Source organism: Salvelinus namaycush, chromosome 5 (assembly GCF_016432855.1).
Source record: "Salvelinus namaycush isolate Seneca chromosome 5, SaNama_1.0, whole genome shotgun sequence".
Taxonomy (NCBI): Eukaryota; Metazoa; Chordata; class Actinopteri; order Salmoniformes; family Salmonidae; genus Salvelinus; species Salvelinus namaycush.
The window spans coordinates 40,607,812-40,624,576 of NC_052311.1; the positions used below are offsets into that span (position 1 = coordinate 40,607,812).

The following is a 16,765-nucleotide window of genomic DNA, read 5'->3' on the forward strand; positions in this document are numbered from 1 at the left end:
AAATATTCGAAATACTCCTCCCACTTCGATGAATATGACTTGTAATTATGCTCCGGGCCTCCGGCCATCTGACCATCCGTTCCAAGGGTTCAATTAGAAATCTTGCGGACCTGAATATAGTTTATGATCCCTGGCCTGCTATATTGCAATGTGTTAGTGGGCTACGGGGTGCCCTAGTTTTTTGGCCATAATAAATCCATAGTTTGCCTGGATGACATTTATGCTTTTATTAACCAAATACTGTTTTGTTTAGCTTATTACATTTCACATAACAGCTCGTTCAGGGAAGACAAATAAAGCCAAAGTCCTATAATGTGTTCTACCATTGGGGGGCAGAAGACAAATGTATACCAAAGCACAGCGATGCTGAGGGTGCCTCTTGCCACGGCTTTAGTTCCACATCATCTCCTCTGTTTCAAGATGGCAGCCATGAGGCTATGAAGAAGCGATAAATGTTTCTGGAATAAATTATGAAAACAGATACTAGGTAGCAGCTGTTAGACACATACGCCTGTGATATGACTGGTATCATTATTGCAAGTGTGTTGTTTCTAGAGTGAGAGTTACAAGGAAAAAAACGTTGCATACCGGTATGCTCATTTGCTAAGCTAGCCAAATAAATGAATTCTGGGGACGGCCACATCTGATTCGCCAGCTGTCAGCTAAGCAAGCATATTGATCTGTGCGGTGAGTGTCTGTATTTTAGCTATGAAGACTGTGGCTACCTTTCTATATCCGTTTCAGACAAAAATCTAACTACCTGGACTTGATAAGAATGCCCCGTTCAAGACAACTCGGAACTCAACGATATACGATAGAAAAAAATAGATCCGAACGGTCATCTAACTCTGGAACTCGGACCTCTTTCCAGAGCACCGATCTGAAGATCACTGACCTCGTGATTTCACCTAGTATGTTTTTGAGTTCTCAGTTGTTTTGAATGGGGCATAAGACGATGCAGCAATAGAGCCCCACAGTGGTGGTGTCACAATACCCACAAAACCTAGAGGTCAAACAGGGAAATGGTTCCAATCGTTTTTCAAACATACATTTTTCTCATATGGGATTTTAGAAACACAAAATAAGGGCTGTGTTTTGTGTATGCTTAACCTGGTGTGATGTTTTCATAACCATGGATATCTCTGACAATGTGACTTACCAATACATTAAACTATTTACTCTCAGATTCGAATGCTAAGTAGCATCAAAGTAGACATGCAAAACTACAAATCAAATCAAACTTTATTTGCCACATGCACCAAATACAACGTGTAGACTTTACTGTAAAATGCTTACTTACAAGCCCTAAACCAACAGTGCAGTTAGAGAAGAACAAAATATTTACCAAGTAGGCTAAAATAAAAAGTAACACAATAAGAATAACAATAACAAGGCTATATACAGGGGGCACCGGTACCGAGTTAGTGTACAGGCTAGTTGAGGTAATCTGTACATGTAGGTGGGGGCGAAGTGACTATGCATAGGTAACAAACAAACAGTGAGTAGCAGTAGTGTACAAGAGGGGGGTGGAGGCTGAATTGTTAAGCAGTCTAATGGCTTGCGGGTAGAAGCTGTTGAGGAGCCTTTTGGTCCTAGACTTGGCGCTCCGGTACTGCTTGCCATGCGGTAGCAGAGAAAACAGTCTATAACTTGGGTGACTGGAGTCTCTGACAAATTTCTGGGCTTTCCTCTGACTCCGCCTATTATATAGGTCCTGGATGGCAGGAAGCTTGGCCCCTGTGATGTAATGAGCCATTCGCACTACCCTCTGTAGTGCCTTACGGTCAGATGCCGAGCAGTTGCCATACCAGGTGGTGATGGAACCGATCAGGATGCTCTCGGTGGTGCAGCTGTAGAACCTTTTGAGGATCTGGGGACACATGCCAAATCTTTTCAGTCTCCTGAGGGGGAGAAGGTTTTGTCGTGCCCTCTTCACGACTGTCTTGGTATGTTTGGACCATGATAGTTTGTTGGTCATGTGGACACCAAGGCACTTGAAACTCTTGACCCGCTCCACTTCAGCCCTATCGTTGTTGGAGGCCTGTTCGGACCGCCTTTTCCTGTAGTCCATGATCAGCTCCTTTGTCTTGCTCACATTGAGGGAGAGGTTGTTGTCCCCCTCCCTATAGGCCGTCTTGTCGGTGATCAGGCCTACCACTGTTGTGTCCTCGGCAAACTTAATGATGGTGTTGGAGTCGTGTTTGGCCATGCAGTCGTTGGTGAACAGGGAATACAGGAGGGGACTAAGTACCCGCCCCTGAGGGGCCCCTGTGTTAAGGATTCAGCATGGCAGAGGTGCTGTTGCCTACTCTTACCACCTGGGGTCGGCCCGTCAGGAAGTCCAGGATCCAGTTGCAGGGGGAGGTGTTTAGTCCCAGAGTCCTTAGCTTAGTAATGAGCTTCGTGGGCACTATGGTGTTGAACGCTGAGCTGTAGTCAATGGACAACATTCTCATATAGGTGTTCCTTTTATCCAGGTGAGAAAGGGCAGTGTGGAGTGCGATTGAGATTGCGTCATCTGTTGTGGCAGTATACGAATTGGTTTCCAGGATGCTGTTGATGTGAGCCATGACCAGCCTTTCAAAGCACTTCATGGCTACCGACGTGAGTGCCACGGGGTGGTAATCATTTAGGCAGGTTACCTTCGTTTCCTTGGGCACAGGGACTATGGTGGTCTGCTTGAAACATGTAGGTATTACAGACTCGGTCAGGGAGAGGTTGAAAATGTCAGTGAAGACACTTGATAGTTGGTCCGCGCATGCTTTGAGTACACGTCCTGGTAATCCGTCTGGCCCAGCGGCTTTGTGAATGTTGACCTGTTTAAAGGTTTTGTTCACATCGGCTACCGAGAGCGTTATCACACAGTCATCCAAAACAGCTGGTGCTCTCGTGCATTCTTCAGTGTTGCTTGTCTCGAAGCGAGCATAGAAGGCATTTCGCTCGTCTGGTAGGCTTGCGTCACTGGGCAGCTCGCGTCTGGGTTTCCCTTTGTAGTCCGTAATAGTTTTTAAGCCCTGCCACATCTGACGAGCGTCAGAGCCGGTGTAGTAGGATTCAATCTTAATACTGTATTGACGCTTTGTTTGTCTGAGGGCATAGCGGGATTTCTTATAAGCATCCAGATTAGTTACCCACTCCTTGAAAGTGGCAGCTCTAGCCTTTAGCTCGATGAGGATGTTGCATGTAATCCATGGTTCTGGTTGGGATATGTACGTACAGTCACTGTGGGGACGATGTCCTCGATACACTTATTGATGAAGCCGATGACTGAGGTGGTGTATTCCTCAATGTCATTGGATGAATCCCGGATCATATTCCAGTCTGTGCTAGCAAAACAGTCCTGTAGTGTAGCATCTGCGTCATCTGACCACTTCCGTATTGAGCGAGACACTGGTACTTCCTGCTTTAGTTTTTGCTTGTTAGCAGGAATCAGGAGGATAGAATTATGGTCAGATTTGCCAAATGGAGGGCGGGGGAGAGCTTTGTATGCATCTCTGTGTGTGGAGTAAAGGTGGTCTTGGATTCCCCCCCCTGGTTGAACATGTGACATGCTGGTAATACTGATTTAAGTTTGCCTGCATTAAAGTCCCCGGTCACTAGGAACACTCCTTCTGGTTGAGAATTTTCTTGTTTGCTTATAGCCTTATAGAGTTGGTTGAGAGCGGTCTTAGTGCCAGCTTTGATTTGTGGTTGGTAAATAGACGGCTACGAATAATACAGATAGTGCGGTCGACAGCTTATCATAAGGTACTCTTCCTCAGGAGAGCAATACCTCGAGACTTCTTTAATCCCTGCAAGCTCCTGCATGTCATCTCCAGCTGAAACCTTTGCTGACAGGCATTGTCAATTTTTTAAAGTTGCACAAGACCGTTCACAGAATTTCTCATTTAAAGAAATGTAGCCAATTTGTTCATTACTACATTTAGCTAACATTAGATAGTTCATCCAGAGATTGCTTACCTTTGCCCCGGTTTTAACAGTCATCCAGATCATCATGACATTTGTAGTTCTTTATGATAGCTACATTAGCAGCTATTTAGCGTTTCATTTTTGGTGGGTAAATACAGGCGGATATATTGATGAAAGTCACCTTGTCCTAGAGAGATTTACACGGTTATCAAAACATCACGCCAGGGTAAGCCTACACGAAATACAGTCCTTATTTAAAGTGTTTCTAAAATCCTCTATGGGAAAAATGTATTAATGGTGGAAAAACAATTGGAACCATTTCCCTGTTGGACCACTAGGTTTTATGGGTATTATGACACATACGTGTGTATTCTTTAACTTGCCAGGAGGAAGAAGTAACCTGGAAGAAAATATCTAGCTAACTTTCTAGCTATGCTAATGACAAAAGCTATAACAGCTAGCAAGCTTACTCATTATTAGATCGATGTTGATGACAGTCTTGCTGGAAAATTCTGATTTATAAATGCAATGGATTTGCTAACAATGGTATGTCCTCCTTTTAGCTCAACTTCACCATGGCCATCTCTCAGTTTCGCCTTTTCAAGATTTGCACATGGCTCGCAACCTTCCTTTCATTCTTCAGAAGGTTGATATGCAGGTAAGGAACAACCATTATGTTGAATTGAAAGAGGCAAAACCGATCTAGAACCCTTTGCCGTGTCAGACTATGTCTGGCATAGATTTAGTCAAATCTGAAAGCCACAGTGTGTAAGATTTCCAGTCATTTTACTTAGTTGAAATGAATGTTAATCTCCTGGAACGTTATTCCTTGAGGACAACCAAATGCATTAGCATAGAAGTCAAATCCTATTTGCATGTGAAAATTGCATCCCATGGAATACCTTTGCTCTAAAATGTATGTTTTTGTGGTGGCCCACAGTTTGATGGTAAGCACATTGTGTTTTTTGACATAGATCTGGGAGGTTGCGTAAGCTGAGCGGTGATCAGATATCTCTTCCAACGACGGTTGATTTTTCATCGGTGCCCAAACAGGTCAGTGATATACACGTTTATAAGCTACAGCCCATTCTTGCTAACATGAGGCAAGTGCTTAGTCGATTCCCTTTACATCCCTAACAAACCTGTTGTCCTTAATTACATCATCAAGCATTTATTGTGCAACCAACAGTCAGTGTTTACATTATGGCACACTTAAATGCTTTCTCTTTATTTTGTCATATTATTTTTACAATAAACTTAATTACACCTTTGACCAAACCATGTGCAGCCAGAGATTGAAGAATGGAGCTCGTGGGATGAAGAAGGTCCCACAAGTATCAAGATCGAGGGCGGTAACGGCAACGTGCCACCTCAGCCTGGCGAGGAAGAGGAACCAGACTACTTCAAAGACATGGCTCCCACCATCAGGAAAACACAGAAAGTAGGCTGGGTCTTCATTTAAAGCTGAAATCTGTGTAAAGTGCCACTGTTCGCCCCAGCATCTTTTGTTGTTGTGTTTGTTTTGTTTAGTTGAAACTCAGGAGAGGAGTGTCCAGCAGCGTGGTGTGATGCGCTTGCAATGATGTCCGAGGGGAAAAACGTGTTTGTTGTTTGACGTAACTTTTTTGTTGTTGAAATATCCCAAATGGAAGAGGCATTTTCAATAAGTACAGATTCCAGCTTTAAGTGCATTTCTCAACACTAATTGAAGGTAGACTTAGCAATATACATTTACCAAAAGGGAGGAGCAGGGTAATTCCCAACACAAACAAAAATAGTCTAACGGGCGAGGCTGCACTGTTCAACATTTGTTATCACCCAGCTATCACATGGCATGAGAGAGTGAAGAAAACTCCGGTGCACATGCGCTGATGCTTAACAGTATCTGTATTGGTGATGATGAGTGCGGCCTCTTGCCTCACACTCTGTCGACAATATCGCTGGCCACGCTGCTGCTTGTAGTCATGCCGTATCATATTGTTGCGTCTTAGTAATTTTAGCTTGTCTCCTTCTCTCTCTGTCCCCACCCCAGATTGTGCTGAAGAAGAGGGAGCCCCTCAACTACTTGGTACCCGACGGCAGTGCGGGCTTCTCCAGCAGACTGGCAGCCACTCAGGACACCTCCTTCATCCAGCCATCTGTGAGTTAGTGTAGCGCTGTCCAATGTACAGTGTCTATAGACAGTTTACAACCCCTTTAACTTTTTTTTCACATTTTGCTCCCATAAAATTAAATCTAAAAAGAGATTTAGATTTTGTTCTTCCTACAGAGCTACACAACCTACTCCTCATTTTCAAAGTGAAAGAAAGTTATAGAAAATGTTCTAAATTAAGAAAAATCTACTGAAATATCATAATTGGATAAGTCTCCACTCCCCTGTGTTAATACTTGGTGGAGGCACCTTTGGCAGCCATTGCAGCTGTTAATAATTTGGAATAAGATTATACCAACTCTGCACAACTCTTAGTGCAACATATCCATTGTCTTTGTCAAAATTTCTCAAACCCATAACATTTGGCTGTGGATCATTGAGAGACAGCAATATTTAAACTTTGTCTTAGATTTTTTGTAGCAGATTAAAGTCAGGACTGAGACTAGACCACACTGGAACACTCAATACCTCTTGGAAAGCCATTCTGGTGTGTCTTTGGCATTAAAATGTGTGTAATTGTCTCCCTGAAAAAGGTTAAGTATATCTCAGGTTTAGGGTATATATATATATATATATTTTTTTTTATTATTATAAAAAATGTTTAAAAAAATATTTAACCAGGTAGGCTAGTTGAGAACAAGTTCTCATTTACAACTGCGACCTGGCCAAGATAAAGCAAAGCAGTGTGACACAGACAACAACACAGAGTTACACATGGAATAAACAATAAACAAGCCAAAAATACAAGTTACAAGTTACAATACAAGTTTATATACAGTGTGTGCAAAAGGCATGAGGAGGTAGGCAATAAATAGGCCATAGTAGCGAAGAATTACAATTTAGCAGATTAACACTGGAGTGATAAATGAGCAGATGATGATGTGCAAGTAGAGATTTTTGCAATTTGTTCCAGTCACTGGCAGCAGAGAACTGGAAGGAGGCAGCCAAATGAGGTGTTGGTTTTGGGGATGATCAGTGAGATATACCTACTGGAACGTGTGCTACGGGTGGGTGTTGTTATCGTGACCAATTAACTGACCAATTAATTAATGTAGCGAGGGCCAGCCGACTAGAGCATACAGGTCGCAGTGGTGGGTGGTATAAGGTGATTTGGTAACAAAACGGATGGCACTGTGATAGACTGCGTCCAGTTTGCTGAGTAGAGTATTGGAAGCTATTTTGTAGATGACATCGCCGAAGTCGAGGATCGGCAGGATAGTCAGTTTTACTAGGGTAAGTTTGGCGGCGTGAGTGAAGGAGGCTTTGTTGCGAAATAGAAAGCCGATTCTAGATTTGATTTTGGATTGGAGATGTTTAATATGAGTCTGGAAGGAGAGTTTACAGTCTAGCCAGATACCTAGGTATTTGTAGTTGTCCACATATTCTAGGTCAGAACCGTCCAGGGTGGTGATGCTAGTCGGGCGGGTGGGTGCAGGCAGCGAACGGTTGAAAAGCATGCATTTGGTTTTACTAGCGTTTAAGAGCAGTTGGAGGCCACGGAAGGAGTGTTGTATGGCATTGAAGCTCGTTTGGAGGTTAGTTAGCACAGTGTCCAAGGAAGGGCCAGAAGTATACAGAATGGTGTCGTCTGCATAGAGATGGATCAGGGAATCGCCCGCAGCAAGAGCGACATCATTGATATATACAGAGAAAAGAGTCGGCCCGAGAATTGAACCCTGTGGTACCCCCACAGAGACTGCCAGAGGTCCGGACAACATGCCCTCCGATTTGACACACTGAACTCTGTCTGCAAAGTAGTTGATGAACCAGGCGAGGCAGTCATTAGAGAAACCAAGGCTATTGAGTCTGCCGATAAGAATACGGTGATTGACAGAGTCGAAAGCCTTGGCCAGGTCGATGAAGACGGCTGCACAGTACTGTCTTTTATCGATGGCGGTTATGATATCGTTTAGTACCTTGAGCGTGGCTGAGGTACACCCGTGACCGGCTCGGAAACCGGATTGCACAACGGAGAAGGTACGGTGGGATTCGAAATGGTCAGTGATCTGTTTATTAACTTGGCTTTCGAAGACTTTAGAGAGGCAGGGCAGGATAGATATAGGTCTATAGCAGTTTGGGTCTAGAGTGTCACCCCCTTTGAAGAGGGGGATGACCGTGGCAGCTTTCCAATCTTTAGGGATCTCGGACGATACGGAAGAGAGGTTGAACAGGCTGGTAATAGGGGTTGCAACAATGGCGGCGGATAGTTTTAGAAAGAGAGGGTCCAGATTGTCTAGCCCAGCTGATTTGTACGGGTCCAGGTTTTGCATCTGCTATCTGGATTTGGGTGAAGGAGAAGCTGGGGAGGCTCGGGCGAGTAGCTGCGGGGGGGGAGCTGTTGGCCGGGGTTGGAGTAGCCAGGAGGAAAGCATGGCCAGGAGGAAGGCAGGGCCAGCCGTAGAGAAATGCTTATTGAAATGTTCGATTATCATGGATTTATCGGTGGTGACCGTGTTACCTAGCCTCAGTGCAGTGGGCAGCTGGGAGAATGTGCTCTTGTTCTCCATGGACTTTACAGTGTCCCAAAACCTTTTGGAGTTAGAGCTACAGGATGCAAATTTATGCTTGAAAAAGCTAGCCTTTGCTTTCCTGACTGACTGCGTGTATTGGTTCCTGACTTCCCTGAACAGTTGCATATCGTCGGGACTATTCGATGCTATTGCAGTCCGCCACAGGATGTTTTGTGCTGGTCAAGGGCAGTCAGGTCTGGAGTGAACCAAGGGATATATCTGTTCTTAGTTCTGCATTTTTTGAAAGGGGCATGCTTATCTAAGATGGTGAGCAAATTACCTCTAAAGAACGACCTGGCATCCTCGACTGACGGGATGAGGTCAATATCTTTCCAGGATACCCGGGCCAGGTCGATTAGAAAGGACTGCTCGCAGAAGTGTTTTAGGGTACAGAAGACTGAGTCGGGTTTTCCTCTAACTTTTTGATCCTGACAAAATTCGCAGTCCTTGCCGATGACAAGCATACCCATAACATGATGCTGCCACCACAATACTTGGAAATAGAGAGGGTTTCACTTTGTTGTATTGGATTTGAACCAACGCTGTCATTTTTAATATTACTTAACAGCCTTGTTGCAAACAGAGTGGATCATTTGCAGTGGATTTTTTTTTACACGGGCTTATTTATTTTCACTTTGTTATACAGGCCAGTAATATGGAGTGAATGCAATGTTGTTGCGTTCAGTTTCTGAAAACCTAGCCCTGGGATAGACACACTAGAAAGGCTTTCCAAGAGGTGTTGAGTGTTACTGAGTGGTCTAGTCTTAGTCCTGACTTAAATCTGCTTTAAAAAATCAGAGACGAGGTTTGAATATTGCTGTCCATCAAATATTTCCAACCAAATTTGAAGAGCTTGAGAAATTTTAACAAAAACAATGGATATATGTTGCCCTAAGAGTTGTGCAAAGTTGGAAGAATCTTATTCCAAGTTATTCACAGCTGTAATGGCTGCCAAAGGTGCTTCCACCAAGTATTGACTCAGGGGGGGTGGAGACTTATCCAATTATGATACTTCAGTTTTGCAATTTTTTCTTAATTTGGAAAATGTTCTATAACTTTCATTTCAAAACTGTGGAGTAGGTTGTGTCTAATTTAAGCCCTTCTTACATTTTAAGGCAGCAAAATGTGAAAAAAAAGTTCAAGGGGGTGTTGACTTTCTATAGGCACTGTACCACTCGTCTCTTGTGACAGACTGTTAACATTTATATTATCATCTGTTGGTCTCTGCTGATTCTAAGATGGAGTTGAGGTGATCTCCTTGTACGGTGGATTAGCGTCACTAATTATTTTGATGAATACCGATTTTTGCAAAGGTGGTATTTGAAGTTAGGATGGGGTTTTTAACTTGAATGGTCACTGATAACATCCTAAAATTGTTGTACAGCCTGGTTTCTAAACATAGGGGGGGCTTTTGAAAGGGGACGTGCTGGGGAGGGGCTTTGAGAGGGGTTGCACTGCTCCATCCACTGTTTCCAGATTTCGAAACCTCAGCCACCAAAAGCTGAGAAGCTAGCCAGCGCCTGTCCAATATCTTGTTTCAAGGATTACAGACCAGCTCACCACTGCACTATGATGAAGTCTGGGTTTCTTTTCAGTTCACCATCTCAAAAGTAGTCTGTTTTAGTTGGACCAGTGCTGTGACATTTGTTCATTCCCAGGAGTGCACATTTCCAGGAGTGCACAAGTCCTCCAGGGCCACAGTTCTCTGTATTCAGGTTGAATTAAGGTTTATAGCGGTGTGAAGAATAGTTGCTAATGGAGGTTAGGTCCCACTGCCATCCTATACTGTGTCAGTGGCTGTGTCCTGACTGTATTCCTGTCCTCCTCTCTGTCCCACAGTCTGAGCTTGGAGACATGGATACCTGGCACGAGGATACCAACGCCTGGGAGGATGAGTCGTCAGATGCTGCCTGGGAGGCCGATTTAGTGCTCAGGTGATAGCACTTTCTATTATTGTTCTTATTCTTATTATATTGTCTAAAGCAGGGGTATTCAAATCTTACCCTACAAGGTCTGGAGCCTGCTGGTTTTCTGTTTTACCTGACAATGAATTGCACCTACCTGGTGTCCTAGGTCTAAATAAGTCCCTGATTGGAGGGGAACAATGTGGGGGGGGGGGGGGGGGGGGGGGGGGGAGCAGTGGAACTGGTTTAATGTAGTCTGCGCGGGACTGATTGCTTCATCCTGCTCCCACCCGCTACCTCATAACTGGTTCTGAACCCAACTGCAGATCTGCAATGTTATTTTAGGCATATGTGATGCAGCTCACTTGCCAGCCATGGTCCCAGCAATTTTGCACCATTAGGCAATATCAAAATGAGCAAAAATAACCCAAGAAATGGCCTAGGTTAAATTACCTGAGATTCTCACGTGTCCCATTTATATTAAGCTATCGGTATTACTGGGCTGTATCAGCCAATATGCTAGTAGTTTGAAGAGAGCAGAGTTGGAGAGACTTGCACTTTCTCTTGAGCTATTTTCATAGCCTACCTTTTTTATGAGTGGGAAGATTTTCAGACTAAGACAAATATGGGTTATAAATATTTATTTCTAGGCAATGTAGTAAACTATAGCCTAATCATATTCAGGTATTACATTTCCTTGTATAGATAACTGCCAGTGATTCTCCACCCATGCATTGGCAGCCTACTCTATTTCAATGAGACCAAACATATACACTACATGACCAAAAGTATGTGGACACCTGCTCATCGAACATCTCATTCCAAACTCATGGGCATTCATATAGAGCTGCTATAACAGCCTCCACTCTTCTTGGGAGGCTTTCCACTAGATGTTGGAACATTGCTGAGGGGATTTTCTTCCATTCAGCCACAAGCATTAGTGTGGTTGGGCACCAATGTTGGGCGATTAGGCCTGGCTCACAGTCGGCGTTCCAATTCATCCCAAAGGTGTTCAATGGGGTTGAGGTCAGGGTTCTGTGCAGCCCAGTCAAGTTATTCCACACCGATCTCGACAAACCATTTCTGTATGGACCTCACTTTGTGCACGCGGACATTGTCATGCTGAAACAGGAAAGGGCCTTCCCCAAACTGTTGCCACAAAGTTGGCACCACAAAATCATCTAGAATGGAAATGTATATGGTTATATTTCATAAGAACAATGGTGCAACATTAATAAATATGATATTATTTTATAACAAATGCGCTTCCTCCCGTGTTGGATAGCAGTCACTCTCTGCGGTTTTGGAACACATCAGTGCACTGTTGAATTGGCGCCTTTTCCTAGACCATGTTGCTATGTGAGTAATATCAAAGTTAACCAGCATATTGGTGTTGAGAACCAATGGTGAAAAAAGTAACCAATTGTAAAAGATACCTTAATGGCACTGTTTTCATTGTACTTGTTTTATAATAAAAAAATAAATAAAAGTCGGATAGCCAGGGCACACTCCAACACTCAGACATAATTTACAAACATAGCATGTGTTTAGTGAGCCCGACAGATCAGAGGCAGTGGGATGACCAGGGATGTTCTCTTAATAAGTGTGTGAATTGGTCTATTTCCTGTCCTGCTAAGCATTCAAAACGTAGCAAGTACTTTTGGGTGTCAGGGAAATTGTATGGAGTAAAAAGTACATTATTGTCTTTACGAAGGTGGTGAATTAAAAGTTGTCAAAAATATAAATAGTAAAGTACAGATACCCCCCAAAACGACTTAAGTTGTACTTTAAAGTATTTTTACTTAAGTACTTTACACCACTGTTGCGAACAATGGGCGGAGGCAGCAACGGAGTTAGGTGATGAGAAAACAACCCTTGTCTTAATTTTCTAAGACATCTGAGGAGAGAGGAAACCCCAACTTCATTTGGTCTATAATCAATAGCCTAACTGTTAAATGCACCAAGCCTCACGCAACCAAAACATGTCGGATAAACAATTTCACATTTGTCTGTTTTTATTCTTTGCTATGCTGTAATAAAAGCTTTACACTTTACACAGCGCCTCTGGTATAACGTATTATTTATTTATTTATTTTTATACTGTTCCAAATTGTCAGGAAAAATAATATTTATAATAATGACCCTTCTTTTTCTTGATCTCCTTCTTATTGTTATTATGATCATCATTATAATAATAAGTAATGTCATTGTCATTAGTAAGCTTATATAACAGCCTTGTATAACCACCATCGAGCTGTAGGCCTAAAAGCTCATCCTGTTTAGTCTTTATACCGTAACTTACTTAGGCCTGTATTTCAATACTTATATAGGCTACTGTATCGATCCATTTGGTCATGTCATCACACGGCATACGAGTCATTCGAGATTTGAAATGCAATCAAGCATTTTTCGTTTTAAAATAAAATAACTGCTGTAAACAATAAATAAACCACTCCATTTCGGGAAGTTGCATTCACAAATGAATGTGACTTTTTTTAGTCTTTGCTGTAATAAAGGCTTTACAAATAAAACTTATTTTTGTTGATCTCCAATATTTTCCACAAAAAGTCACATTTATTCCACACATCTGACTTCCCCTTTACCTCCCGAGCAACCATTAAAACATTCCCCCCATTTCGAGTTTATTTGTCCCGTCCTCCGCATCCATTTTGCTGTCACATGTGTTCGGAGTTTGTTATAACCAATTTATTGATGTGATTATGATATGCTATAGGTCAGGCCCTATTGGTCACGTGCATGCGATGCATACATTTGTCACACAACTAGAGCAAGGGTTGAGGGAATAGGGAATGTTTTTCCTAAACAAGTTAGGGATGTCAGTAACAGAACTTTTCAGTCAAAAATGGCTGTAATTATGTTGCAGCTTCAGCAACATGGACAGTGCAATTAACACTGTTGCTGTTCTGTGGTGTTCACTGCAGCAGGGAGGAGAGGGAGACAACGGTTGCAAGTCACACAGTCACTCTCTGTCTTTTTTTTTCAGCGCAGCACGTCTGAGCCCGGCCCTACACAATCAAATGCGGTCGTACCCCCTCTAGTCATTTGTGTCTTTTAATTATTTCATCAAATGGTGCACTTAACGCATCAGATAAGCTCAGTGCGTATAGTTTATTTGATTAAAACACATAGGATGTGTCATTTTATGGAAGAATCCACGTTTAGAAATTGACTAGACTCAAGGTCGACCAATATTTGTTTTATTTGGGGACAGCCCTAGTTCAATGTGAAACTCCTGTCATGTTCAGTGTCATATTGCTGTCATATAGTTGAGATCTACAAGTTTAGTTGTTATCCAGCAGGTGGCAGTATATTAAGAATGTTCAACACAGCTTCAACATGAGAGAACGGCATTATTTGCACAAAGAAAATTCTGGCTTCAGGGAAACTTGTCTGGCAGTATCTTTTTATGAGTTTTTTTTCTTCTCTCTACCTCTGTGAACCATCCCCTTTGCGCTCTCAAAAAGCGTAGTAATGAGCTTTGTTGCAATCCTTTTAAACTCATACCTTTTGTGTCGTTTCCCTGTCTTCCAGACAACAGAAGATGGCCGAGAGAGAAAAGCGTTCCATGGAACAGCAGAGGAAGAAGATGGAGAAGGAGGTTCAGAGGATGATGAAGAAGGACCAGAAGATTGCTGTCAAGCTCTCGTAACATTTTTTTTTTTTGAGCACTCATCCCTTGAGCCGGAGGGCAAAAAAAGAAACACTGAGACAAACGTCATCACGCCATCCTCTAGTCATCTCCACACGAAGATCATCTCTACTCCACACAGCTGTCATTAAAAAAAAAAAAAATCTCTGTCCACCAGCCATCATTCGAGGCACGGCTTGGCCAGTGTGATGTTTGTTCAGTGACTGTTGCATTCAGCTATCGGAAGGCACATCATTCCTGGGATGTGTTCATTAGGGCACGCAACGGAAAACGGAAATGAGCATTTCTTATCTGACAAGTCCAGGAAGTCACTCCCTGTATCAGTCCATTTTCTTCTGTTTTGCGCTGAATGAACACTACCCTGATTTAATTGCAGTTCGTGCGACCATACTTTATTGAATCTGAAGGGTTCAGTAAATACTCTGTGCAATGCTCTTTGGTATTGCCCTATGTCAGAGACTTGGTATCACATGTCACTCTGGCTAAGTATGACTCTGGGTTCAGTAGATAGTTTTGAGTTGTCCATTTGTATTTCCCAGGAATATGTGTAAATATACTGGTACCTATAGTACAAGTGGACTCTCAAAAGAGACTTATTTCTCTGACATTGTCTTATTTATAACATGAAGGACAAAGGTGTGTAATTAAATGTAAGTCTCACTGTGTATCAGTTACATACATCCCTTTGTTGGCTTGGTTATTGTACTTTTTAATTACTTTTCTCGTCATCATTGTTCGAAAAACACATTCTCTCATTGACGTTGCTTGATATTCCTGATGTACTTTTACTGTACAGCCTTCAATATACTGGAATTGCACATTTGAATTGAAGGCTTAAAAAGAAGAGTTTCAAACTGAAGGTGTGGACACTGTCAACGGGATTTAGGAATTGAATTGAGCCTTACTCCAGAGTTAGCTGTGGATTCCTATGGTAATCCTGTGGTTACTGATCTGCCAGGCTCAACATCTTTGACATCTTGAATAGTCAAAACATTTTCCTGCTTGTTCTTATCCCTGCTTTTTAATACACCAAAATAGAAGCGGCAACTCTTTAACGACTTTTGTCTTTGTTATTATGTTGAATGTGTTTTTTTTTTATTGTTTTTTATTTTACACGTTCAATGCAGCATAACGCATACAAACTCTGTCTCTGTGTTATCTGAGAAAGCTTGGTTATCAGACATGGCCAACTCACATCCTTGATTGGTGATCATAGCAAATAAAAAGATGCAAAGCTCTGTGCTCCCCTCTGTAATTTGTGGATGGTTAATAACAGAATCGGTCAATAGATTTCATAAGTTAAAGCCTTTTGCATTGCCTGGACCAAATAACCTGTTACGTATCAATATGATTTTGGTATGGTCAATCGATGTCGAATCAAGTGGCAATTTTTGTGATGGAAGTGTGTGTTGTGTGCGAGTGCCCAGCAACCGGTGTATGAGACTGGAATGTCAAGCAGGAGGGTCTAGTTGCCATGGAAACATATATGCAGAGATGGAGCTGTAGAACTGACATAAGGCATTTGCAATTAAACAGACCTGTTGGATTAGAATAACAATTGATAGTCCCTTTTCTACATTTGTGTTTTCCTGGTACCATCAGTGGGGTATCCTGTATATAATATGGGGATTCTGGCAAAAGTCGTTTTTATATTGAATGTCTGAATGAACGATGCCTTTTAAACATTGTGGTGTTTTCATGGTTATTTTAGGTGGGGCTTTGTGGTAAATGAGGGATTCATTTCTGTTTTTCAGAGAATATTGATATCGATGATATTGATAATAGAGAATATTGATAGTATTATATTGCCCATTGCATGGAACATTGGATCAGGAAGAAAGAGATTGTTAGCCACAGACAATTATGAAAATACTGCTGACCTTTGTCCTTTTGCTTTCTTTGCAAATTCTTCTTCCCAATTGCTATCAAAGTCAGCATGATGGGGATACATGAATATGTCTTTCTTTGTCAATAAAGATCTGGTCCTTTTTGCACATTCCTTATTTTTTTATGGTAAATCTCTGGATCCCTTTTCAATTGTGTCTAAATGTTAACCAATATTAGAGTCCATGACAGAAACAAAGATACAAAACCAATGAAGCAAGTGAATTTCAAGATTAATCAGCATTAAATCACTTTTGTTCTTTTCAGACATGTGTGATTGAACATGCATTTTTAGTATTGGAATAAAATGTCCTCCCAAGATTCACTCAAGTCATATTATTTCTCTGAACCACCCACGATTTATTGCATGAGGAAAAACTCCCATTATGAATAAACCTTGTACGTGCATGTAGCCCAGTGTCATTAGATATGCTTGTTCTCTAAATAGATTAATAGGGCATTTTAATCTCGTGCAAGGCAAATTCCTTTCAAATGCTGTTCAAATCCAAGGTCAGACATGTAACATCATCATCACAAATTCACTGTCTCTCAAAAACACCCCCGCTTGACCAAACCACTCAAAGACTGATCATGACCTACTTTTAGGAACGAAATGTCTCACTCATCAGTTTTTCGGGAAGAGTTGGGGTAGACATCTCTGAGGGATAATCTGCTCTGTTCCTGCAGAATTATAATTATTTGTCCATTGTAAAAATGAAATTGTCTCATCTGTGTC

General features: G+C 42.1%; 1 protein-coding gene across 1 annotated transcript; it reads left to right on the plus strand.

Annotated features, from left to right (window-relative positions):
* Positions 1-408: 408 nt before the first annotated feature.
* LOC120048270 (receptor-binding cancer antigen expressed on SiSo cells-like) lies at positions 409-16,348 on the plus strand. Its single transcript, XM_038994114.1, has 7 exons — positions 409-687; positions 4,473-4,567; positions 4,884-4,962; positions 5,198-5,350; positions 5,942-6,049; positions 10,411-10,505; positions 14,028-16,348. Exons 2-7 carry the CDS (start codon positions 4,485-4,487, stop codon positions 14,143-14,145), a joined length of 636 nt encoding a protein of 211 aa, XP_038850042.1. The 5' UTR covers positions 409-687; positions 4,473-4,484; the 3' UTR covers positions 14,146-16,348.
* Positions 16,349-16,765: the final 417 nt, after the last annotated feature.

Coding starts and splice junctions, on each gene's coding strand:
- LOC120048270 (XM_038994114.1), top strand. CDS start 4,485: ATGGCCATCTCTCAGTTTCGCCTTTTCAAGATTTGCACATGGCTCGCA. Junction 4,568..4,883: donor TTCAGAAGGTTGATATGCAG/GTAAGGAACAAC, acceptor TTTTTGACATAG/ATCTGGGAGGTTGCGTAAGC. Junction 6,050..10,410: donor CCTCCTTCATCCAGCCATCT/GTGAGTTAGTGT, acceptor TCTGTCCCACAG/TCTGAGCTTGGAGACATGGA.